General features: G+C 38.8%; 2 protein-coding genes across 11 annotated transcripts; one reads left to right on the top strand and one right to left on the bottom strand.

Annotated features, from left to right (window-relative positions):
• Positions 1-1,784: 1,784 nt before the first annotated feature.
• Positions 1,785-4,890, top strand: LOC311302929 (tyrosine-protein kinase STYK1). Its single transcript, XM_084429074.1, has 10 exons — positions 1,785-1,901; positions 2,012-2,094; positions 2,231-2,380; positions 2,508-2,705; positions 2,896-3,077; positions 3,163-3,246; positions 3,331-3,548; positions 3,650-3,690; positions 3,793-3,889; positions 4,026-4,890. Exons 2-10 carry the CDS (start codon positions 2,043-2,045, stop codon positions 4,201-4,203), a joined length of 1,200 nt encoding a protein of 399 aa, XP_084285200.1. The 5' UTR covers positions 1,785-1,901; positions 2,012-2,042; the 3' UTR covers positions 4,204-4,890.
• Positions 4,891-6,255: 1,365 nt separating this feature from the next.
• tmem269 (transmembrane protein 269) lies at positions 6,256-26,450 on the bottom strand. Of its 10 annotated transcripts, none has more exons than XM_084429086.1 (9): positions 26,127-26,450; positions 19,928-19,991; positions 17,411-17,525; positions 16,276-16,324; positions 12,675-12,781; positions 12,330-12,427; positions 8,371-8,514; positions 7,629-7,829; positions 6,256-7,360 (listed from the first exon to the last, which is right to left on the bottom strand). In XM_084429086.1, the coding sequence occupies exons 5-9, from the start codon at positions 12,713-12,715 to the stop codon at positions 7,251-7,253; spliced, it is 594 nt and encodes a 197-aa protein (XP_084285212.1). In that variant the 5' UTR covers positions 12,716-12,781; positions 16,276-16,324; positions 17,411-17,525; positions 19,928-19,991; positions 26,127-26,450; the 3' UTR covers positions 6,256-7,250. The 10 variants fall into 10 exon arrangements, with proteins under 10 accessions (XP_084285212.1, XP_084285206.1, XP_084285208.1 ...); XM_084429080.1 differs by having other exon boundaries at positions 12,675-12,822; positions 26,127-26,292; XM_084429082.1 differs by having other exon boundaries at positions 12,675-12,822; positions 26,202-26,292.
• Positions 26,451-26,462: the final 12 nt, after the last annotated feature.

The following is a 26,462-nucleotide window of genomic DNA, read 5'->3' as shown; positions in this document are numbered from 1 at the left end:
CAACTAAACCTCTACAAATGATTCAGAATGCTGCAGCTCGTCTTGTCTTCAACGAGCCCAAAAGGGCCCACGTCACTCCTCTGTTCATCTCTCTGGCTGGCTACCACTCGCTGCTCGCATCAAGTTCAAGGCATTGACGCTTGCTTACAGATCTACCACAGGCTCAGCTCCCTCCTACTTTCACTCACTCCTACGAGTCTACATCCCTACCAGAAGCCTACGATCGGTCAATGAGCGACGTCTCGTGGTTCCATCACAGAGAGCCACAAAATCACTCTCCAGAACATTCTGATTCACGGTTCCATGCTGGTGGAATGCTCTCCCCACCCTCATCCGGAATGCAGAATCCCTGACAACATTCAAAAAACAACTGAAAACTCATCTCTTCTGTGAGCACTTAATAACCTCATAAATTGTTTTTTTTTTAAATCTTTCCTTTTCCTTTAATCCTCCCTTGTCTGGCATAATTATGCTACTCTGAGCAATTGTATTTTGAGCACTCCTTACGTTGTTTTTGTCTCTTCACGATGACTCGCTTAATTTAGTCCTAATTTGTAAGTCGCTTTGGACAAAGGCGTCTGCTAAGTGACTAAATGTAAATAATATTGTATATCATTCTCATCAGGGGTTAAGAGCCAAGCTTCTAGGCTTGATGTTGTATTATACTGCCATCTTCTGTTGAAGTACAGAATTGCACTCTGTATGGGAAGATGGGAGAACATGCTCCTCTTAACCTTAAGAACAATATGCATTTACTTTTTAGATATTTAGATATATGTTTAGCGTGTGTATGATGATAATGCATGAGCCAGTGTGTTATTAAGGGGAATAAATTGAATAATTTATGACAATTGACAACTCAATCCCAGATTCAATACAGAATCCCAGTATCGATATTCATCTGAAAGGTATATTTATTCTATCACTTATATAAAGGTATTCATTCAATTATTAACCATTTCAATTGTATCCGACTCTTGGTGATTCTATGGGCGATCTCTTGCCACATGTGAGAGACTGGCCATGAACTTTCTTGCCGATGATTTTTCCAGGGTATAGGTAACTATGTCTTTCCATTCACACCTAAATTCAGTGTCTCCAATTCACCTTTACTGAATGTTTTTGAATTATGGGGAAGACCAGAACACCTGGAGGATACCCACACAGACACAGGGAGAACATGCAAACTCCACAGCCGGGACCGGGAACCTTCTTGCCACCCAAATAAAGCTATATGAATAGCTAAATATTTAACTCCTCATTAATTGAAGATATGTCATAATAGCAACACTATGATACCACATAATACAACAAATTCACTCAATTAGTCTATGTTTTAATGAACAGCAAAAATGTCTGATATGTACATCTAACTAATGGAATTATTGAATAATATCCACACAAAATGCAATAAATGTTAAATAAAAATAATAAAAATAACTACACTAGTACTGGCATGCTGCTCGGGGCCCTCTGTGCCTGCCAATTCTGGCAAGCCATTTTACTCACTTCAAAATAAAAGCATAATTTTTTTCCTCCACAAATCTAAAAACATTAATATATCCACAAATCTCTCATTAACAAATAGACACAAACAACTTATGTCAATAATGACATCACTATTTAATCTTTATGTGCATCTCATGTCATTTTACCCTATTTCAAGAGAGAATGATGAGTGAAAATAATCAGCAATTCAGAAAAACACTGCACTCCTGGCAACAGTTAAAAGGGTTCTATAGTTAAGTTAATCATTAATGAGGAGGGCAGTCACCCTCACGGTCATTGCTCTGAAAGTCAAAATCAGACTTTATGCTAACAGAAAGAGGCAAACAAAAAAGGCTACCAAAAGCAGTCAGAAACCTCTTTAAAAGTTTCTTTTCCACCTTTATTCCAGTAAGGTAAGGTTCAAGTGCACTCGCAATATATGTTGAGATGTTTAGATATTATTTCTTGGAATTCATCTCTAATAACATATGTTCTTTCTATTTTGCTAATGTCTTTTATTCAGCCTGTTTTGGAAATGTTAAAGAGACCCCCTTATGGCTGTACAGGTCCAATACAACAGCTCATCTGGCTCTGACCCAGTCGGTTGTAAGTAAGAGTGCACCTTTCTTTCAGTACTTACTATTGCGTCTGACATACTTTAAATGCGTTTACCTTTGTTTTCAGATATGATGATGACATTTTCAGCAAACGTATTTTGCCTTGTGTTTGTATGAATGGACAGATGAGGAAGGATCAGGTCCATATGCGGTCATCATTATCCCAAGCTTGCTGGCTCTCAGCACCCTGATTGTTGTGTCTCATATAATATGGAGCTTCGTTACCAAAAGATCATCAGCTCACGTTATCACAGGCTCATCTTCAAATGTAAACGGTGTGTGAAATAAGGCAACGCTTTGACCTCAAATGTCAGATGCATAAAGTTCATTTTTAGTTTGATAGCCTGAGTATTTGAGGGCAAATCATGAGAATTAGTATCTGCTGAATCAACTGTCTTTCAGAAGGGGAGCCCGTACCATTGGACACAGGCGTCGGGACCCTGCGGCCTGCACAGGGAGCTCTGGGTCTATGGGAGATACCTGCTCTGTGCACCCTGCAGGGGGTTGAGCCGCTTCAGATGGGACATTATGGGCCAATCTGCACGGCTCAGCTAAAACAAGACAACACATCCACTGCCGTAGTGATTAAAACTCTTAAAGGTACATAACAACACAAACTCATCATTCTGAAATGCTTCTTCTAAGAATTAAATTAAAAATGATTCTTCATTTTGTTGTCCATAGTTCTGCTCCACCATGCTGTTTATTTATATTAGAAGAAATAAAATAGTAGAATTTATGCTTGCAGTCCCACTGAAAGACTGCAAATGTTGGATATATCTTGTTTCAGACAGGTCAAATCAATCGGAGGCTACAGAATTTGTGGATTTTGGCCTCTTCCTTGCAGCAGTGAGCAAACACAAGAATATAGTGAAGATGTTATACTGTCAGACACGCCGGACGCCCATGTATCTGGTTTTGGAGGCAAGCTTTCCAGGAAACCTCCTGCATTTCCTCTGGAGTCTTCGAGAAGTAAAAACACCTACATTGACAAAGAATATACATGGGTTAAGTCACATCACTCAGTTTTCTTCTCAACTTAACTCTCTCTAAACAGGACAGATGTGGTGCAGGTGATAACTTCCAAGTGTTTTCAGAGATGTCCGTTTATCTAGCAGCTAAACAGGTAGCAGCCGGTCTGGTGAGTCATTTATGTCCTGTAAACTCATACTTAATTGAGCATAAATCAAGTAAATGACATTTCATTTGTTAATTTTTTACTTAGGACTACATACACTCCTACCACAGAATTATTCATGGGGATGTTGCAGCCCGGAACATGTTGATTGGCTCAGGACTCTCTGTCAAAGTGTCCGGATTGGATTGGGCTTTTAAGAGCCGCCAGATGAGGATGGTGGACAAGGAACAAGAAGTCAATGTGCCTGTAAAATGGCAGGCGCCAGAACGGATAATGAGGCTTCCCATAACAGACAGGAGTGATGTGTGAGTCTATCAGGAAATTTTGAAAACTTAAAAAATACTGCGCTTTGACCAATGTGCTAATGATTTTATGATTTCTAAGTCGTGCTGTCGTACTTTTTCAGATGGTCTTTTGGAATCCTGCTTTATGAGATGATAACCCTGGGTAATATTAATACACCAGTTGTTACTTTGAACATTTTCATAAAAAATAATATGAAGCAAACAAAATAGCAGTCTTATATTTACCTTCCTTCTCTTTTGAAAGGGTCTCCACCCTATCCTGACCTGGATCCGTCTGAAGTGCTGCCCAAAACTTTAGCCCATTACCAGATGAAAAGACCAGAAAACTGTGGAGCCCCATTGTAAGTCTTTGTTTGTTTTTTATTTTTTTTATTTTTTACATAACGAATTGGCCATGTAAATAGTTGTCTTGCTCCTCTATGACCTGCAAGTGTTTAAGAAAATCTGAAAATGCAAATTATCTGGCATATCTTGCAGATATGACTTAATAAAGTACTGCTGCATGTGGAACTTCAAGGACCGGCCTGTGTATTCTGCCATTATTCGGCTTCTGGACTCGTACAAGTACCTCGCTGACACAAAACCGCTTCGCTCTGAACAACAAATGGACATCTGTGAGTACAGGAGGATTGCAGGACTGCCTCAGTGTCAATGAGATCTACACATTCAGAGGATTTCCAATTTGTCATTTCTGCAGTGCGTAAAAATAGCACAATAAATTCAGTTCCATTAAGACTGACGTCAATTTCAGCTAGTTTGTAGAGACCGGAGTCTCGTCTAGCCATGGCATGACGAGCAGAACGTCACTAGATGTCGCCCTATTTCTCGGAATTGACAAATATGAACGTAAAGGAGGATAAATGAGGCGACATATATTATTAATGAGGCTAAATATATTATTGCTACTAATGTAAAATCAGAAAGTAGGCCTACTTTCAGAATCTTTGTCATTTTAATTTCTGTTTTTGATTAAAGTGGCTAATGCCATGTTATTTATTTATCTAATGCGACGTTACGACAGTTTTGTTTTAGTAACTGTCGCGAGGGGTAGGCTATTAAAAGAGAAACGATAGCCAGTATAGGTGTACTTATTACTTAATGTTTTAAAATATTATTTTCCAGTCTACAGTATTAACAAGTAAAAAGGCAGAGTATTTTTTTCTAGCTAGTCTCTGGTTTCAGTGTTTCACCTTCATCTATAAGCTTTTTCTTTTGTACATGTCTTACAACAATTTCCATGTGACTGCCTGGCTGCCTATTTTGAATAAAAGTGTCTGCTAAATTGATACATGTAAATGTTTTGACAACTCAAGTGAGATTTTACCATTAAAATAACTTAGTTAAACGACCTTTTTTTCTGTCACAGGACAGGACATCATCTTAAAGGTCCCGTTCTATGTGATCCCATGTTTCAAACTTTAGTTAGTGTGTAATGTTGTTGTTAGAGTATAAATAATATCTGTAAAATTATAAAGCTCAAAGTTCAATGCCAAGCGAGATATTTTATTTAACAGAAGTTGACTACAAAAAACGGCTGGATTGGACTACACCCCTCTACATCCTGCTTTAATGATGTCACTAGAACCGTAACCTCCGCCCTCAGGAACACAGGCGTATTGATGGCGAAATGTCAACAGACGTGGTTGATGTTTATCTATAATCGGATACCGCAAAAGTTTAATTCGAAGTTGTTAGTTTGCTCTGTCTATTTCACCACGGACTGTTTTTCTAACCTGGAATAATATCAAGCAGACTTCTCTCAGCGTTTCATACTGACGAAGGGGACTATTTCAACTATATTCCAGCAAGCGGTAAGTAGTGATTTATTATGGAAGTAGCGATCACTCTTCACATCGTTCGTTTCTCTTAGTAGGATGAAAATAATCTTACTTAAACTGTGATTAATATACAGAAAGCGATCAAAGAACAATCCCTTTCCAATCGCCCAAGCTATCAATCACACAGCGCAAGTTTATCTGGACACTTGCCAAAACTCGGTTATGAAATCAATGACGCTGTTACACTGCACAACGAAGCTCTTACTGTATTTATATGCCTCATGTTTGCATTGGTGAAATCATTAGTGATAGTGCAGAAACTGCGTTGCAATGATAAGATCTTTCACGCGATCAACAGACTGTCATCTGCTCAGTGCTCATCACTGCAACCTTTTATGTGATGGTAATAGATCTAAATACTTAAACTTCTCATGATTCGTTAATCAAGATAGCTGTAATAGTAAAAACGTATAATAGCAGTAATAGTAAAAGTTTTCCAGATAGTTCCACATGTAATGCCAGATATTTCATATGCAAGCATGTCAGCCAATCACAGCAGAGGGCGTTTACACTGAAGTCTCACAGCAGACACGCCCCTTCAAACAGAGTGTTCAAACCAGGGAATGAAATCAGGCTAGGAAATATGCCTTTTATTTCTAAATTATAACAATTTTTGATCTAAAAAACATACTAACATTATAAGGGCACCCCTGGAAACATTATAAAATAATAAAAATAATCCATGGAATTGGACCTTTAAGAGAACGGGTTTAACTTAATTTGATTTACTAAATTTCTAATTACTGCTTTTTGCTGTTGTTCAGCAGTGAACAGCAGTACTGCAGTATTTTGATGGAAATAGATACCATACAAGGGTGTGTATACCATCCAAATCCTTTACAGATAGACCTTTAAAAACCACAAAGACATTTTCTTTTTAACACCAACTAAGTTTTAATAAAAAGTAACCACAAGTGGTGCACAAAACACAAAATAATGCCTCAATACTGTTATGTTGCAGGGCAACAATCTCCCATTGAACCCGTGAACAGTACATAGCAAATCCAATGGAAGATCACTTGCTAAACAAGTAATTACTGATTACCGAGTCAGCAGGACCCCTTAAAACAGAGGCCAACTGATACAGATAAACTCATTTATCAAAATTAAACCAACTGCCACATTCTTCATATTTGAGGCATTTGTTTTAAAAGGCCTAGCTAATATTATATGGGACATAAAGTGTTGATCAAAGTCACACATGAACCAGGCACCAGATAAACTACATGAGCCACTACTTTTTTCATACTGTAGTGTTTTTTTGTTTTTTGTTTTACATGAAATGACACAGATCATATGCATAAAATTCCCTTATGGTATTTATTTTAAAAAGGGCAATGTAATCAGAATAAAGAAAGCAGAAAATATGATTATGATTAAGAGTTGAGTTGTCTTTTCCGAATCAGTCTCTTAAACAATAACCAAAATTTAAAAAATAATAATAATAATAATAATAATAATAATAAGCATAATTCTACAATTATAAATTCCACAGCAAATTTGACAATCTCTACTCTGCTTCTTGCCTTTTCAGATTTAAATCAGTCAGGCTGAACTGTGCAACAAACACCACACATAGTGTATTAGAGACCATCTACTGTGTCTGTGTCAACATGACCTTCAAACACATGACAATATGTGTGAAGCAGAGGCAAAGAGCATTTCTCATCCTTAGCGATGAAACAACAGCAGCAATCAAAATGTCCGTACTGTAGGTCTCCTATTGTAGATCATGTAGATTTCATGAAGCTCATCACCTCAAAACAAAAAGTGATTTTTTCTGATTTTCTAAATTGGTTTGATTTTTCTTTGCAGAAGCACAAGGGGTTCTCTGTCGAATGAGCCTCATAGGCTATTACCCCTTTTACACTTTGCAGCTCCAAAGGGTTGTTGGAAACAGTATGTAGGAAACTGACCATAACAAGTAGTAAACACAAGCTGGAGGGAAGGAGGAGCAAAACACCATGGCAATTCCTAAACAGAGAGAAAAAAAAAAGTATGCAATTATTGTGAAAATTGGTAAATATTTAAATGTACATGCTAATTTCCCTATTTTTAAACTGACCACCCACAATTTAATTACATTTACATCATGTAACCTTTAGCAAATCTCAAAATGAATATTCATTTTAATACAATGTTGTAATGCCTAATTCATTCTTTTGCCTTTTATTCATTTAGACAAAACAGTGTAGAACTTTAATTTATTAATAGCTAGTCATTTATTGGTTATTGGCTTTACCTCCGATGTAGACCACCTTCTTCCAGGCCTGAGACTCCAGTACTCTGTCATGAGGGTAGAAGTTCTGACTGACCATGAAGATAATCATGGCCACTGCTAAGATTCTCAGTAGTGCCATATTTCCTCCAGTCAGCAGAGAAACACACACTAGGATGGCAGAGGAGTAGATGCATGGTAGGCCACGGTACATGAACGGGATTCCTGCGGAAAACAGCAGACACATCTCTAACTGACAGCCACTTTTTATAGGGATATATACCGTTCAAAAGTTTGGACGTTTTTGAAAGAAGTCTCTTATGCTCACCAAGGCTGCAGTTGATCAAAAATACAGTAAAAATAGTAATATTGTGAAAGAAATGTTTTCTACTTTACTTGTAATTTATTCGTGTGATGGCAAAGCCGAATTTTCAGCAGCCATTACTCCAGTCTTCAGTGTCACACGATCTTTCAGAAATCATTCTAATATGCTGATTTAGTGTTCAAACATTTCTTACTATCAATTTAGTGATACTTTTTTTCAGGATTATTTGAATAGAAATCTTTTGTAACATTACATGCGTTTACTGTCACTTATGATCAATTTGGTGGCATCCTTGCTGAATAAAAGTGGTAATTGTTTTTTTTAATCATTTAATGGGAGTGAGATTTCTCTTGGGTTGGCAAACAGAATGGTTCAGCTAAAGACAAAAGTTGTGTTTTATGTATGTATTGTATGTAAACAATCTTGGTGGAAGTTCCTCACCACTAGAGAAGAAGCAGAGACGAGTAAATACAGACAGCACATACAACATGCACAGGATGTTATCCAGTAGACTGGATGTCCTTAAGATGAGAGATGTTGCTATTCCAAATGTTGTGAAATCAGCAAAATCATCCAACTTCGCTCCTGCAGTAAAAAACAAAACAAAAAAACACATTGTTACATCTCGAAAACGCAACATTCAATGCACAAGACACTGTCCCTACAATAACAGACTGCGGTGCATCTAATAAATGATATACATATACTTTTGAAAATCCAGCATTTAGTTGATCCTGTTATGCACTCATTGTCACAGTTGTAAATGACAGCTTTTTCCTTCCATAAGGGCGTCACGATGGCTTTGTTTCCAGGCAGACCGTTAAAGAACGTGACACACACGTCTCCCGGAAATCCCCTAGAATTCAACCAATCAGATAATGACTTCGAAACTCCCGAATTGTTTCCCATTTTGTGTGCCTTATGCATCAGACGTTCAGCCAATGGTCTGTGGGCATGACATCTGAGGCTAAGACTAGCTGACATGCCAAAATCCCAGGTTTTGGCTCACAGTTTGTAACAGCCAGGCACTACGGTTCAAAGTGTGATGTGGAAACGAGTTCACAGTTCAGCACTCATTGGCTTAAAATTTCACGAGTTCACACGTACATGAAATCATATATAGTAAATTATGCTTATTTGGCAAGCTGTCCAGGGGAGGGCTCTGAGCTCGGATTTTGGCCTGAACCCAGAGTGCTCCCCATCCTTGACTAGGATAGAAACCAGCCAAGTGTGAGGTGATGGGGTGGTGGAGGGATGCTGTGAAACTGATGCGGGACAGAGGTGAGGGACGGCTATATATATACACACCGACTTCTTCTTGCGATGCTGATTGGTTGATTACCTGAACTTGCTCCTCCGGAACTTTAAATAAACTTCATTTTGAGTCGCTGAATCATTTTCTTTTAAAGAACTGTGTGGCAAGCAGTGCGGGGCCGAGAGCCATGGGAATGGAGCGATGCCGGTGGCGTGATTGCTAATGCGCCTCGAGTGTCTCAAGGAGGAGCTCTGAGAGGATAAAAGGAGCGACAGCAGTGAAGGATGATAGAGGACCAGGCCTGGCCTGGTTTACATTGTGTTTTGTTAACTGTTTGTGCAGCAGGCGTCCATGAGGGGCTGCTGCTTTACTTTAGTTTTGTGTTTGTTTATTTATTAATTAAAGTTATGTGGAACATTCGCCGGTTCCCGCCTCCTTCTTCCCTGAACACTAACCTTGCTACAAACTGATTGACGGAAATGAGTTGGACTTCCCATCACTTGTGCTGACAGTTATTGTGATGCTAATCGATTATTCTGTTGTTGGATTACCAGTCGACCATCTGTTCCATTCCTATTAATGCACTAAACTATTAATTAAACTATTAATACAATCTGAAAAGAGAAACAGAGATAAATCTTCATGCCAGTCCAAAAAAGCTCATTATCATCATCTATAAACAACATTCAGAAGTTTCTTTATCTAGAGTGGTGGGGGCATGTTTTCAACAGGTTGGAACATTTGAGTGTGTGTCCAAACAAGTGGACTGGTATTCCAATTCCGTGGTCAACAATTTGAGCAATGTCAAATATGTTGGTGGTCCAAAGCATCGGGATAAAACAAACAATCAGAACATGATCCCCCTGAATTAGGCTGCTTCATCACAAACGAACTGTTCAATTGCCATAAAAGGGAGGCAAAACAACAACCATCAGTGAGGTCATGCAGAACAACAGAGTGACAACAGTAAGCAGCTCAAGAGTACAAGTGACTTGGCATTGTGAGGGCATTGCGGAGCTATTTCAGGCAGCTGGGTGGACGTGACCACCTGCACAATCCACTGGTTTCCCAATACAGAGTTGGCAAGGTTTCGTGGTTTGAAAGAGAAAACCTGCTTGTTTTTTTGTTTTGTTTTTGTGCGGGAAATCTGCGTACAAACATTTCCGTGAACAAATCAGAGGTCTGTAATCTAGGTCTGTAATAAAGGGGTTTACTATTATCGAGGTTCTTGTTACGCGTGCTATTATGCGATACCATCCTTGAGAGTGTCATGTTTGCTGAGAGTGATGAAAGGAAAGGGTGTGTGGAAAGCCCTTATATGGGCATGTTTTATGATTTATAACCTTGGGCATGTGGTCGCTCATTTAGAATACTCCAAATTCAATAAAGTAAGAACGATGTTAAGAACAAATCCATGTGCGTACGCTTTAGAATGATTTACAATGAACTCTGTTAGAGTTTTCTTTTCACAATATTTCAAATCCCTCAGTTCTCGCCATCTCTGAAAAGCCAAGCCAAAGTCTTTTTTTATTATGAGCTCTATCACATTTTCTTTTTGCCAGCAGATTCTTTAGTGTGCTCCATGTCAAACTTTCTCGCTTGTTGTGACAACTAACCTATGCCACTCACAAGTTAAAGGTACACTGTGTAGTTTTTTAAAGTATTTTATTAGCTAAAATCAGTGTGTTTATACATAAACATTTCCTCATTGGTGTAAAATGACCTCTGTTAATGATCTGACTTATCCTCGTGAGCAAAGAATTTCTTATCTTTATTTACATGGGACAGGTAAGTCCATGGAGGCTTCCATGTCGTTCCGCCATCTTGAAAAACTATAATATCAGAGAGGGACAAAAAGCACTAGGCTACCTCAACACGTTTTCGTCACATGACTGAAACCAGCTGAAACGGACAAGGAGATCAGTGAGAGGCGCTTGTCACTGCCCCGGAAAATTTGAAAGGCTGCACTGCACGGTACTTTATAATGAATAAATAAATTGAACGTAAAAGGAAACGTGATCGGCGATTTAAAAAAACGAGGGTTAATGTCGGGATAGCTTTTTCCAGGTAGAAAGAGTTAATGAAGGAGAAAGACCTCGAAAGGGACGCTGAAGTTGCCTGCTTTCTTCTCGACAGGTAAGTCAATGTTACGGATCTAAATTACAAGCTTTTTTTCATTGCTTGGTTGTGTACTTTATTATATAGGCAGCATAACAGTAGAACATGTATAGTTAAAAGCTAAACAGGCTCTTTGATGAATAGCAGCATAGGCTATGTTTGATGTAATAAGGGTTGCATTTCATGCATGCGATTCATACTGTAACATTTGTTTGTTCGTTGTGTGTCAAGTTGCAGTTTGTTTGAAATAACGCACCTCATCACCCGAAAGAAAACTCGAAGTGCTATTGGAAGACATGTTGTCATAGCTTCTTGGTACATATCGGCTACTGTAGTTGCAACACGCATTTGAAAAAGCGAGGCGCTAGAGAGCACTATTCGTTTGAATGCAAAATACAATTTCACCGCTAGATGGCAGAAATTCCTACACAGTGTACCTTGAAGCTGAAGATACTTTTCTCTATTTACAGATGTGACGAGAGTGACGTAAGCAATATCCCGCAAAACCATCCTGTCAGGTCTAAAATATAAACACTTATTATAGGTTTACCGTTGTGAATCAGGGTAAGACTAAAACACATTCTGGAAGATATTGACTCATTTAAATTTTATACATCACGATTAATCGATTTTACAGCCCTAGTTCAAGTCCTTTCTAGTGTTTTTAGTAGTTTATATAATTTACTTTAATCTGTGTTTGTCTGGTCCAGTCTTGTAGTCTGGTGTTGTTTTTATGTAGAATTGTGGTCCTGGAGAAACGTTGTTTCGTTTCCTTGTGTACACTGTATCTCAATGTATTTCAAAATGTTGTTAAATCAATATAAAAAAATTTAAATTGCTTTTCAAAATATAATTTTACACCTGCTTTTCTTTACATGTTTATGTTTGAATTATTAAATTGATCATTTATTCCTCCCTTCATTTTACTTCTTGATAAGGGGACTGAAGATAAAAGCATCTAAAGCAACAAGACTCACTCCTGGCCCCTGCCCCTCACTTGTACTTAAGAAAACTCAACACTACTCACCCAGTGCAGAACACGCATTCAGTTGCCTAGCAACCGCTCCATCTGCTAAATCCAGCAGGTAACCGATCAGAACCAGCCAGCAGGCCGCATGATGATGGCTGTGAATAATAGGGACATAAAGAAAGAAAGCACAAAACTACAAGTAAGTCAAAGAGATTAAACTGAATTTAAGATCAAACTTTTTTTCGGCTGCTGGCTGAAATCCCTTTAAACTTCCTTCTGCTTTAACAACATTCCCATAATGAATTGTCACCTAGTCAAATAGATTTATCTCAAAATATATATTTATTTATTTATGCATTTGATTTTCTCTGTTAAGTACAAATCAAAAGCATGAATGCATACCCGTTGAGACTGCAGAGGATTGAGGCCATGCCCATGAGCATGTTGGCAACAGAAAGAGAATTGGCAGCATTTTTCCGGGCAAACTCCTTTAGATGCACCCAGTTAGCCTGTTCGTTTAGAAGCAGTTTGTTAGCGTCCTGGAAAAAGGCTACCAAAAAAAACAACAACAAAAAAACATGAGCAATTACACAACAGTGAGTTCAGTGCATGTTTGAAGAGCTCTGTTACATAAAAATATATTAAAGTGTGAATTTAATGAATTCAACTGAAGTCAACTAGTTAAACTTTGTTTAAAATATCTGCTAACTAACTCTAAAGTACAAGTTCTTCCATAGTCTAAACATGTGATTCTTGTAATTATTCACTTATCCACTCTAAAACATATTAACATGGTATTTTTAACATTAAATAGAGGATCACAAATGATTCTCTCACTTATTGCAAAAAGTGTTGAAGCCATATTTGTTAAAAAACAACCTTTGTATTCACATTATTATGTGAATAATAAAACAATATAATTATGTAATAAATAGTATAATTATATGAAGTAATACGTCTGTTCAATACTCTGATCAAATACGTTTGATCTGAGTTTGAGTTTTGTTTGAGTTGGTTTTCTGTTCTGTTGCCTGTGTTAGTGTATGTGTATAAACCCTGGTTTTTCATTGATTGATTATGCACTGCACCGGTTTCTCATTTCGCTCATTGGTTTGTGTTAGTATATATATATTGAGTCTGTTTTCAGTTAGCCTTGGTTCCGTCTTCATTGCTGTTAGAAGGTTGTTCTGTTCACGGTTTTTGATTCCAGTATATGCAGAGTACCTTTGTTATTTTTTGAGTTTTTTTAATAAATAAGAAACTGGTGAAAATAGATCCTGATCTCCTCATCTCGGCATCAACCTCATTGCGACAGAAAGATGGAACCCAGCAGAATGGATCTAGCGGCAGTACAAATCCTTATCCTTTCTCAGGGGGATTGTTCCCTTGAGGAACAGACACAGGAATTCTAAGACCTGCTCCATCTCATCCACTACGGCGACGCCATCCTGTGTGTTTTTCTGGGCAGGGCTCAGTGAGAAAAAGAAAGCAACTTTCAAGAATTTGTTAACTGGATACCACTTCAGTGTGGATGCCCCATTCACCATTTGTGAGTAAGAGGAGGATTACTCATCGCCAGCGCCCCAAATCCACTCAATCCCGTAGGAGTGTCCTCTTGAGGCCACAGTCGTCCCGAAGCTCAAGCTGGAAAAGGAGTCTGATCAGGTGTGAGAGCCGATCCCTGTGTCCGTGCCTGTGGTGGTATTAATAGCGTATGAGGGCATGGAGTGGAGCCCCGCACATACTCCAGACGCTGTGGTGAATGTGATGAATTCGACACCTAGTGTTAATATTGAAGAATGTGAAAGCAGCCAGTCAGCCAGTTCCAAGTCTCCTTCATCATTGTTGCTGCAGTTTCCTCGCCCAGCACCAAGTCTGTGTCGTTGTGGTCAATCTCTTGGCTCCACCTCAAGCCTCAGAGCCCTGGACTTAATTTTGCCCTGTCGACCCATTGGTTCCACGCTCCCTTGGCTCCACCGTGGCCGTCATCCCTCAAGCTCTGTCAGGCTCCCTCATCCCTCTGGCTCTGCCTTGGTCAGTCATCACCCTGGTTGCGTCACAGACTCCCGGTCCTCCAGCTACGCTTTGTCCCTCCAACCCTTTGGCTCCACCAGGTTCTTCCTTCTCTCCGACTCCACCACTGTCTGCCGAGGCCCCGTCTCCATCTAGGTCCTGCAAGCTTGAAGTTCTGCCTCGACCCTCCAGTACAGCAGCATCGCCCTGGGTCTTCGGCTCATCGGGTCCACCTGAATCTCTACCACAATTGTCTCCACCTCAGTTGGACGGGCTAACTATAATTTTAAGCTATAATTTTGAAATGAGGTTAAGACAAATCATTGTAGTATTTTAAAACATTTTCATAAAAAAAAAAAAACATTTATGTAATAGGGGGGAAAACAAGCACTGGACAATATTTGTCATTTCAATTAGACAATAATTATGACATTCTAAACGATATGCTGAGGTAAAATAAAAGACATTTACCCGAAGAAAGAAACTCTTGCTCACTTGAATGATACGATCAAAACAACCAAATGTGATTACAAATGACTGGTCATCCTTGTGCACTGAAACCACAAAGCACTATTACCATAGCAAATTACACATTAACAGAAAATAGAAAGATGTTTTGGGAAAGAACATTACTGGAGTTCAATTCAAACATCACATGATCTACAACCATTAGCCCTCTAAAACTGAAGCTTTGGAAAAAAGGTTGTGTTTACACTGCACTGCAATTTGTTCAAATACAATCTTTAAACAAATTTAAATATTTGAAAATATAATTTAAATTATTTATAATAAAAAAATATTTAAACCTTTAAGGTACTTTTGGCGCGCACCCGAGTTCGATTGACGTCAGAGTTTGGTTCAATTGGATAAGAGAATCTGGTGTTGCTTTGACTACAGTGTTTAGAAAGTGGTCAGCAATCAGTTGATTGAGGGAGTATTAAAAATGGCTGACATAACCATTTTTACAACAAGACGCCTGTCTTTGTAAAAGAAGTTATGCTTGCTCACACCCACAACAACTGGCAATCATGCAGTGCACTGCAGATTCAAATCTTAAAGCAGCATTCTCATAAATCATTTACTAATCAACTATTTGTTTGTACTGCATTCAAGCACCCATTACAGTTTCATCCAGCTACTGAAACTGTTACACTATACAGATGATAGCTATAAAGGTTCACACTGTGCTACAAAAGTAACAGAATATTAACAGTGAATGTTCTCAAAACAAGTAAATAAGCAAGAAAGACTTGTTAAAATTCTAGTGCTTTTCTTTAAGTGTGACCAAGACTGTTTTGCCACTGGAACACTGCTGTGATTTTCAATGAAGTCACACAAAGAGGTCTTTGTGTTGGAGCAAATCAGTGGGCATAAAATCTAAATGAACATCTCAAGTGGTTGAATTTGTGTTTTGCTAGAGAAATTCACATCATCATTTGTCACATTTCAGTCATTATGCTATCAAAGATCTTCATTGGAATGCTTGTGGAGGCTCAAGTCCCGCATTTGCAGATTTTATATGACAAAAGACACAAACATTTGTATGCATGACAAGTTCTTTGCAGGTCAACTTTCATTTTTGGCATGTGCTGCTTTTCTAGGTGAGGGAAGCATGCAAGAATGCATGCACATTACGTGTAAATATTTTAAGCTCAGTAATACAAAAAATCTTGCCTATAGCATTCACAAAGACATTAAAAAGGTTTAAAGGTGAAGTGTGTAATTTTTGTGTCACTAGCAAACAAACACATCCCCCGTCTACCACTGGTCAGCAAAACAGATAGCTCTGCTTTAAACCCACACCATTGGTTGAGCCAGTGTTGCTACGTCTGTCTGCTCAAACCAACAGAGTGATGTTTTGATAGTGCCACAAAACCATCACCAATCAAGAAAAAAAAAAGGCTTATTATAGCCGTTTCTGCATATTAAACTAAGATTAAATCACACACTTCACCTTTAAGGAAGGGTTCCTACTATTGTGTTTTGTAACCTGAACTTGATGTGATTCCAAAGCCAGTCGATTTCAAGCGACTCTTCATCTGAAAGAAAACAGTCAATGAGACACAGCACATGCCAACACACAGAATTCACCATAGAGCTTGATGTTTGTTTGTATATTAAGGCAATTAGTTCAAATGATTTCTGTAAAGTCTGTAAAGGTTATTAAAGAATGTGAGATATCCACTGAGAATAACATAACCTTAAATGAATAAAGCTACGTAAAGTAAGTAAATATGAATTATATTGGTAGTGAAGACTGGAGTAATGGCTGCTGAAAATTCAGCTTTGTCATCACAGGAATAAATCCAATTTTAAATCATATATTGAAATAGAAAACATTATTGTGATATAAAATAACTATTTCCTAATATAACTTTTTTACTGGATGTTTAATTAAATAAATGCAGCCTTGGTGAGCATTAGAGACTTACCGACCCCAAACTTTTAAACAGTAGTGTATAGACCTATTATAGTTCAACCAAATAGTGTCTCAAGTAACTTCATTTTTACAATAAATGCATATGCAAAAAGATTTTAATTAAAATCAGCATGGCCTATTATATGTGAAAAATGATTATATAAGTTTCAAAAAACAAAATGTCTCTCATAAAATGATGCAAAATACACTAGTATTGGACTAACTGATGAAATGTGGCATGACAGTGTTGTAGTAAACTATGAAAGTAACACCTTCTTATATTTCTTATATTAAAGTGCCCCATTATGCTTTTTCGAATATTACCTTTTAATGTATTGTGTAATATAGCTGTTTGTGAAAGTAAAAGGTCTGCAAAGTTTTAAAGATCAAAGTGCATGACAAATAAAGTTATTGTCTCCCAAAAGAAAGAATTGATTCTGAACTGCCGAAACGAGTCGTCAGTAATTCCAGTCTCACTTCCATTAACATATATTTACGTACCTGTATGTAACAAATTTGCATAAAGCCATCCTATGGTCTTTATTGGCTGCCCGCAAACAATTTCTACTTTGACCCGCCCTCAAACACTGTAGTTGGTTTGTGTTGTCGGCATGTCGAGAAGATGCAGTTTTCTGTGCTGCTAAAGCACTCTCTTTGTAAACACTTTCAAAGGATGAGGATGTGAAGAGTCAGGGGTTAAAATTACCATAGCAGTATAGCCTTTTGTTGTGTTCCTGTCATTTTATGACGACTGCTTCTCAAATCTCGGCAAGGTCAACTCGGGATTTGCAAAACGCCAACTTGCTCCTCTTAATCACAACCTGCAAGTATGATTAATTATTGATGTACATATTTCCTACTGAGTGTTCAAAATACGTAGTTTTGTGTTTTATATTGTGTAAGCCCAGTGCACCAGCTAACCAGTTAATGGGTCTCATTCACTAATAATTGGATTATTTCTTATTTGATTATTTTGAACTTCTCACGAAAATTCTCTGCCTAATTCACAACACGTGCGTGAGCACATGACTTTGTTTTTAATCTGGATTTTTAATTTGGAGTCTTCTAAATGAGTGGCCGCGTGCACTAGGTTAGTCATTTGCATAAAACAAGCCCAAACTATCTCCATATAAGGGCTTTCAGCACAACCACTCCTTTACAGCCTTTAGACACTCTTCAAACATATGCCGCTCTCTCAACAGATCCTCGAGCCAAGTGTGTCATACATAAAACCAGTTCAAATACAAATAAACACCTTTTATACAGACCCAGATTACAGACCTCTTATTAGCCAGCTGTACATACGCATGAATCTGCATTATTCCGAGAAACCTCACAGCTGAAGCTTTAACGCAGCTTTTCTTACTCTTTCACTGCATATGATGTAAAAGATATTTAAGATGGAATTAAATTGTATTATAATTATTGTATTATTTTATATAATATAATAAATATAAATAATTGTGTTAAGATGAAATATATATAACTTCTTAACAATATTATAAGGCCGCACAGTGAAAGTGCTTTTTGTGTACATGTGGTTTCAGTTGTTCCTTCATTTTTTTGCACATTTAGAATAAATTTTTAGTACAAACGTTTTTGGTGAATAATGATTTGTTCGTGAAAACATTCGTACACAGATTTCACGCACAAATTTGTGCGTATGCATGCTTAGTGAATGTGACCCATTGTCTTACTGAAATAGTTCTGCTTTTCAGCTGTGGGCCCACTATTACCTAAAATTGTGTCAATTAATGCACATTAATATTTCTTACTACCTTGAGTAATGATAAAGGATGAAGCGAGATTTTGGTTTACAAACTGTAATGTTACATCAGTCATTCACGTTAGTGCTCGGCTAACGTATGTACCGTTATTGACAGTTAATGATACAGTTCCCACATGTGCGCTTAGAAATATACACATCGGCTTGTTGATGGAAATACACTTGTTAATACTGACTTAGTAAAAACTTACCACTGAGAAATGTCATGCTCAAGTCGTTCTTGTGAAGGAGGTTTGGGTTGATCAATTAGTTCTTCCAATGTTTCATCATCTGACTCAGGCTCAAATTGATAAGGTAAAATCAATGCCATTAATACTGTGCTTACAGTCTGTACAATCGCAGAGGATTGAGGAAGCCTCCGGAGTTGAAATTCAAATATGGTAAGGGGCGTTTCGTTTCTGATGTGCTGTAAATGGTAGACAAATGACAACAAGACTGGGCCATCTGACCAATCAGAGCAGAGAAGGCTTGTGGTTTCGAGAGACTGAATCTTCGAACAAATTGTTTCAGACTCTTTGAGAAATGAGGCGATGAGCAATATTATGAGAATATGAAAGTGTTTTCTGAACTTGGATGGATGTAAACCTATTGTAGGAGACCTTAAAAACAAAATTAGGAACCTTTAAAACAGCATAATAGGGGCACTTTAAAATAAGTGAGATACAGAATTATAGTAGCTTCCTGTTTATGGACCTTTAGATAAAACTGGATAGATAGTACGAAAGCTAAAATGACATATTACCTAAAGAAAGAACTAGAAATTAGTCCGAAGTCTAAAGGGATGAGTTGAAGCAAGGAAAATACCTCCTTTTTGTTGTGGCAGTGTAATCTTAACAATTGACATGAATATCAAAGAGCATATCAACTAACTTTTGCTAAAAGACCCCACGTAGCCATTACCAAAGGTCTTCTTGCATGCCTAGTTCCTCTGCTCCATGTGACAGAAGCCCGGATTGACAGGATTAACGTTTATCTGTTTCTAGAACACTAATACTGTCTAATACTGTCCGTAGGTAGCACATCACTTCAGTTGCGTAACTGAACCTGTGTAAATAGGCAAGTTAAAAAGTATAAGCAACTTCAGGACAAATACTACCATAAGTCATGCAAAATAATAGCCCATATGTTTTTAAATAACAGACATATGAGCCAACCACTAAGAAACTACTATTGGTGATGAATAAACAGTCAAAAATGGTCTTAAATCCAGCTCAAGATACTGAGTTAAAGAGAACCTAGCCTCTAAAGCTCCAGAGCTGTCCTCAGCATATGAGGAAGTCCAGGCCTGTGCCAACCATTACTGACTGCAGAAAAACAGCTAGTGCCACTCATTATTAACAATCCCAAACATAACAAGCAGCCATATTCTTAGCTGTGGAGGGAGCAGAAGTGACATGTACCAATGTTTTATATATACTGATCGATAAATCTACATACCAGATGTAGGAGTCAGAAGGATCATGATGGTCTCCAAATTTCTCCAAGTCAAACAGCACTGCAACTAAACCACATAAGAAAAGCAGCTTTAACATATGGCAATAAGAACAACATAATATCATGGATTACAGCAAAAAACAGAGTGTATTGTGTGCTTTCAAGTCTTGCCTAACAGGTAGACCAGCCCACCAAGACACACCACTGTATTATGTAATATTGTAACATGGTGTTTTTGTGTGTGTGCCAATTGCACTCTTAAAGACCCCCACTTAAGGCAAGAACAACCATTGTTTTTCTTGCGCTGGTCTATTTAGATATTTTTGGGCTAATTCTATAACGTCTTCTTTCAGACTTGAGGAAAGAAAACATCTAAGACATTTAATTGTTTTTATTTTATTACTTTATCTATTTGCATCTGTAGATTTGAATTACATTACATATCTTTAAAAGCTATTTTTCCCCTCATGCACTGAGCCAAAATTCTCCACTTCAATACCACTTACATAAAAATAAAAAAAAAAGTTATCTATATAGGTTTTTACAAAAGGTTTGTTCATTTAGTAACAAATGTCCACTAAAGGCAAGTTGAAGTGAGAACCCATGTGCAGTTTATTTAAAATAAAACATGAACAAAATACAAAATAAACAAAGACCCGACTTGAAACATGAACATAAACTTGAGCATGGACAAAAGAAACTCACCAACAGCGGGTTACAAAGACAAAGCTAGACAAGAGACAATGATAACATGAGGGCTTTACTGTATGTACACAAAGGCTAATGACTTAAGACACACCTGCAAACAATGAACCAATAGACCAATAAGAAATTGACACATGAACCAAGGGAACCAATCAAAACAGGCCCGTGAAGAGAAAAAGGACCTGGATCATGGCCTTGATCGTGGAACAGTGTTGGGCCTAGGCCATGGAGCAATGGCTGAGACCAAGGACCGTGGAGCAGTGGCTGAGACCGTGGACTGTGGAGCAGTGGCTGAGACCGTGGACTGTGGAGCAGTGGCTGAGACCGTGGACTGTGGAGCAGTGGCTGAGACCGTGGACTGGAGTAGTGGCTGAGACCGTGGACTGTGGAGCAGTGGCTGAGACCATGGACTGTGGAGTAGTGGCTGAGACCATGGACCGTGGAGTAGTGGCTGAGACCATGGACCGTGGAGTAGTGGCTGAGACCATGGACCGTGGAGTAGTGGCTGAGACCATGGACCGTGGAGTAGTGGCTGAGACCATGGACCGTGGAGTAGTGGCTGAGACCATGGACCGTGGAGTAGTGGCTGAGACCATGGACCGTGGAGTAGTGGCTGAGACCATGGACCGTGGAGTAGTGGCTGAGACCATGGACCTTGGAGCAGTGGCTGAGACCATGGACCGTGGAGCAGTGGCTGAGACCATGGACCGTGGAGCAGTGGCTGAGACCAAGGACCGTGGAGCAGTGGCTGAGACCAAGGACCGTGGAGCAGTGGCTGAGACCAAGGACCGTGGAGCAGTGGCTGAGACCATGGACTGTGGAGTAGTGGCTGAGACCATGGACCGTGGAGCAGTGGCTGAGACCAAGGACCGTGGAGCAGTGGCTGAGACCAAGGACCGTGGAGCAGTGGCTGAGACCAAGGACCGTGGAGCAGTGGCTGAGACCATGGACTGTGGAGCAGTGGCGGGCCTGGATCCGTAGACCACCAAGGCAAAACAAAAGGCCACCAAGGCGAAGCCGATGGTGCAAGAGACCAGGACAGAGTCGGCGGCTGCACAGAAGACCACCGCAGAGGGGCAGAAGACCCCCACAGATCAGGAGGCCATGGCGGAGCAGAGACATGAACAACCCACCTGGGCGTAACAGAGCAGACATGGACAGACTCCATGGCATGGGGCACAGTTTGTTCATGGACTACCTCCATGGCTGTAACAGTGCAGGCAGAGAGTTTGGGAACAGCCTCCGTGGCTGTAGCATGGGGCTTAGTTCACAGGTGGTCACCGCCACCTCTGGAGGAGCTGTAGCAGTCACCACCTCTGGAAGACGTATGCTGCAGTGTAAGAACGGCCATGACGTCTGGAAACTCTGACGTGGCGGCCATGACGTGAAGAGACTCTGGCATAGCACTCGTGACGTGACGAGACTCTGGAGTTGTAGATAATGTGGGATTCAGTCATTGTCCTTGGCTAAAGTCCAGTGAGGGGTATTGTCCGGCATTAGGTAATTCATTAAGTAATTTAGTCCATGCCGAAAAATATCTTTGGTCTTGCTTTCTGTAATGAATGTCCACTGAAGGCAAGTTGAACTGAGAACCCATTTGCAGTTTATTTCAAATAAAACATCCACAAAATACAAAATGAACAAAGACCTGAAAGACCATTCATCCTTCCCTTGCAGGTCAAAATGACCCAAAGCCCTAAAATGGCACATATGGCCCATAAAAACAAAAATAATTGTAAAATATTTTTCTATTTTATAATGCATTGTTTTTATAATTATTTTATTTACCTTTAAATTACATTTTTAGTTTTAGTTTTTTCTATACGGAAGCATTCCTCACATATTCCATTCATTCCTAAGGGGTCTTATAACCATAAACTCCTCAAATCCAGTCAATTTTTGGGTGTGTATTTGTGGTTCAAGTGTGACAAAAGTCCTACGGTCTTGGACCACTAAGATGAACACTCAATTTTAAAAAAATATTTACAAATTATAATGAGTTTCGGGTTAAAAATGACCCTAGGGGCCCAAACAAACTCACCCACAGCGGGTTACAAAAACAAAGCTAGACAAGAGGCAATGACAACATGAGGGCTATATATACACAAAGATTAATGACTTAAGACACACCGGAACACAATGAACTAATAAACCAATAAGAAGGTGACACATGAACCAAGGGAACCAATCAGAACATTACACATGAGACTAGGGAAGCAAATGAAAGGATCACAAGATGGGGTCAAGGTAATCACATGACAAACCAAAAACGTGACAATGGGAAAACTTCAAAATAAAAGACATGAAAACATGGAGATGAAACAAAACCAAAAAGAGACATGACACATGTACTGTATATTATTTGCCTAATTTATATAGCCTACCTTTTTATTATGAAAAACAATGTTAAATTTGTTCTGGCTGTTAACAGTATTTTCTGATTTCTGGAGTGATAATAAAAGATATCCAAAATCCCTTCTGTAAAAACTCTAATAATAAAAATGAAACAAGAATTTTGAATCTGGCTTTAAAATGTTCAGATTTCTGTTCTGGAACTAAATGCAAATTAGCATGTATGGGTTAGATAATTAGACAATGCCTCAAACGCAGTAGATGGCAGTACAGACATATCTGCTTGGCAAGGTATGTTGTATATCTTCAGAAGCGGAGCGATTACAAAAAATTGCCTTGCACACCGCCACGTGTGCACTCAACGGACACGAATATGGAAGCTTGTTTCAGCCACTGAATTGTGAATTATAAAGTCAGAATTGCTAGATATACATTTGCAATTGCAAAAAAAAAAAAAAGTCTGAATTGCGAAATGTAAACTCACAATTGTGAGAAAAAAGTCAGAATTGTGTGATAAGTCTCAATTATTTTTAAATTGTTTATTTGAAATAAGTTTCCATGAACGACCACCCACACCGCAATGATGTAATTTTTTTTCGCGCACGGTTGTGCTCGTGCAGACATGGCGAGTATAAACCAAGTGTGCCGCACAAGTCCTGAAAAGTGAAGCCAAAGTGTCTCGATCGCCCCCCGGTGTCTGGTCCCAGTATAGGTCATAAAGCCCGCCTCCCCATGAAGTCTTATGTACGCGATAGAAACTAAACAATCAAATTACACTTCAAATTAATTTTTTCCAAAGATGTTTTCTGTCATTTTAGGTCGTTTTTTTTTCACGCTGATGTGAATTTAAGTGTTCGTTTTTTAAAATAAGTTTGTTCTTTAGTTAGTTATTTGATGCTATAAAAACGGGAATTCGATATCATGATTGACAGCTTCTCTAAAGGAAGTAGTCACTTAGGCACCAACAGACTTTTTGGGCGATTTTCGAAAGGAGATTGGAGCTTCAGCTTTAATTTCTACATGTCCATAACTGTTTATTTCACACTGACATAATGAGTTGTTCTGCAGTAAACTGTACTAACGGTTTCTGCAAGAGTGAGGGCGGGACCTTGATATCGCGGCTTTACTTCCTGCTCACTGCTGCGCAGACTCGGGTCCCGCGCTCACTACTGCGCAGAAGCAGGTCCCAAATGAAGGGGGCGTCGTCCATCTTTTTTTACAGTCTATGGCAGGGGTGCCCAATCCTGCTCCTGCCGATCGACTGTCCTGCACAGTTCATCTCCAACCCTAATCAAACACACCTGAAGCAACCAATTAAGGTCTTTAGGATCAATTGAAAATGAAAGGCAGGTGTGTTTGATGAGGGTTGGAGATGAACTGTGCAGGACAGTCGATTGGCAGGAGCAGGATTGGGCACCCCTGGTCTATGGTATAAACCAGGCTTGAGGACACACAAAAGACTCAGATCTAATTTAGAGACGACAAATAACTCAAAAATGCCAGGTGTCAATTTAAATGTATGCTGGAAGTATTTTTTAATTAAGAATTTAAAAATATAAGTATAAAAAAATCAAGTTTTTAAAATATAAAAAGTTCTTAAAATATAAAGTATAATATAATTAATAAATATTAGTAGCCTATATTATAAAAAAAATATATATATATAATTATAATAAATATAAGTATAAAAATAAAAATGTGCTCTTTAAAAAACAAGTTGAAATAATCCAATGACTTTAACAAATGCATAGACTATCGATTAATAACCTCGGAAAGTTACAGTAGGTCTGCTTACAGTAGGTCTGTCTTTTTTTCAACCATTAAAACATAAATCACTATAGAGAAAATGAAATGCTATGAAAATAGTTTAATTTGTGAGTTTTGTATCAAATATTATGCGATTTTCGTTGATTGAGATCTGGCTGCAACAGCACATTTCCTATTGGCTTGCAATAGCACCTCACTGCAGTACACGAGATCCAGGGGGCGGAGTTGGATCCAGATCTAAGGGGTGGAGATGGGTAGGTTTAGGGGTATATATATATATATATATATATATATAAGGTGGGAGGAGTTGGATCTGGATCCAACTCCTCCCCCTGGATTTCGTGTTCTGCAGTGAGGACCATCTCTTGGCTTGGGCGAGCGCCTCATTCGCTGACAGTTTCCCTACGCATAAAATACCCGTATGCCAGCAAACCAATGAGAACGCAGGACGATGATGACGATGCATAACAACAGAGCGTGGGCGCCAAAGCTGTTGTGTGGAATGGATCCGCTCACCATCGTTTGGCAAATAAATGACTGACAGTTACATACGTATTACCAAAATTCTATCACGTAAGCTTTATGGTACACCTCAAAAGAGGGAATTTATAGTCATTCATAGTGTTAATACTAATAAGAGAGTCCACGAATGGCTTCGGTATGCAGAGCATTCGCAGTTAATATGGACCGCACGCCCCGAGATCATGCCCGAGATCCATTCAAACGCACTTCGACTCCTGCCTCAGGACCACAAGTATGTTGCACAACGCCATAAATTACATATGGAGAAACCTGTCTCAACCTTACTAAAGAGGAAGTCTGGTTATTTAACAAGTTGTTAACTACACTTGCCAGTTCACAACTGAATGATTAACTTATGCTTTATTAATAAGGTTAAGTAGCCCATGCATTGAGAAATTGGCATTTGTGGCTAAAACATACACAATTCTTCTGCAATTGAAAAGGCTGCGTATGCGCATTGTCTGCGCGATCTCATTTCTATAGGCTATAAACAGGTACTGCACGATCTCATTGCTGTAGTCTAAAAACAACTGCGTATTCTACATCAGGCAGCTAAGTTGACGTTATTGTCTTGTAACGTTATCCTTATCCAGTTGCAATCGGTTTTCTGCGCACACCTACGTTACAACATCACATTTATTTGACTTTATTACGGACACACTGTACTAAACATTATATACTGAATGAATATACGTTACTCTGATTCTTGTTCTGCCCTATCCAGAATTTTCAAGTCATTAAAATTAAGCAATAGAACAATATTGTTACGTTGCTTATATGAACAAGAATACAAGTATCTCTCATCTCAAAATGTAGTTTTAAAACTTGAAATGTCACGATGTGAGAACAAACTTACCTTCAAAGTCGAGCGACAAATAACGGCTTTTGCTGGATTTATATATCGACGACACAGTATTTTAATTTTACTCACATTCAGTGGTTCCCCAAAAACAGTTATGGCCTTTAATGGACGAAGATGACATTTATGTTAGGCTATAGACTGCACCTGTCACAGACAACGCAGTTCGCATTTTCAGCGCGTCTCCTTTTAAAGGCAGGATTTACTGGAATATTCCACCGGAAATGACATCGAAATAGTTCTAGTACCTTCTCTACGCACATCAAAAAACATACGTAGTTCGGCATCAACTGCACCCATAGGACTGCACCTAGTCTGGTCGATCGGCGAGAA

The sequence above is a fragment of the Rutilus rutilus genome (genome assembly GCF_951802725.1).
Source record: "Rutilus rutilus genome assembly, chromosome: 13".
Lineage (NCBI taxonomy): Eukaryota > Metazoa > Chordata > Actinopteri > Cypriniformes > Leuciscidae > Rutilus > Rutilus rutilus.
The sequence above is the reverse complement of the archived record's forward strand: the minus strand, read 5'-3'. Positions and strand labels throughout refer to the sequence as shown.

What these genes read in the sequence shown, in the direction of transcription:
- tmem269 (XM_084429077.1), bottom strand. Translation starts at nt 16,357, where the DNA reads ATGTGCTGTGTCTCATTGACTGTTTTCTTTCAGATGAAGAGTCGCTTG. An exon ending in TGGAATCACATCAAGTTCAG is followed by an intron (nt 12,823 to 16,275) that starts GTTACAAAACAC and finishes TTTTTTTGGTAG; the next exon opens with CCTTTTTCCAGGACGCTAAC. An exon ending in ATCCTCTGCAGTCTCAACGG is followed by an intron (nt 12,428 to 12,674) that starts GTATGCATTCAT and finishes TATTATTCACAG; the next exon opens with CCATCATCATGCGGCCTGCT.
- LOC311302929 (XM_084429074.1), top strand. Translation starts at nt 2,043, where the DNA reads ATGGCTGTACAGGTCCAATACAACAGCTCATCTGGCTCTGACCCAGTC. An exon ending in TGGCTCTGACCCAGTCGGTT is followed by an intron (nt 2,095 to 2,230) that starts GTAAGTAAGAGT and finishes ATGAATGGACAG; the next exon opens with ATGAGGAAGGATCAGGTCCA. An exon ending in AACAGGTAGCAGCCGGTCTG is followed by an intron (nt 3,247 to 3,330) that starts GTGAGTCATTTA and finishes TTTTTTACTTAG; the next exon opens with GACTACATACACTCCTACCA.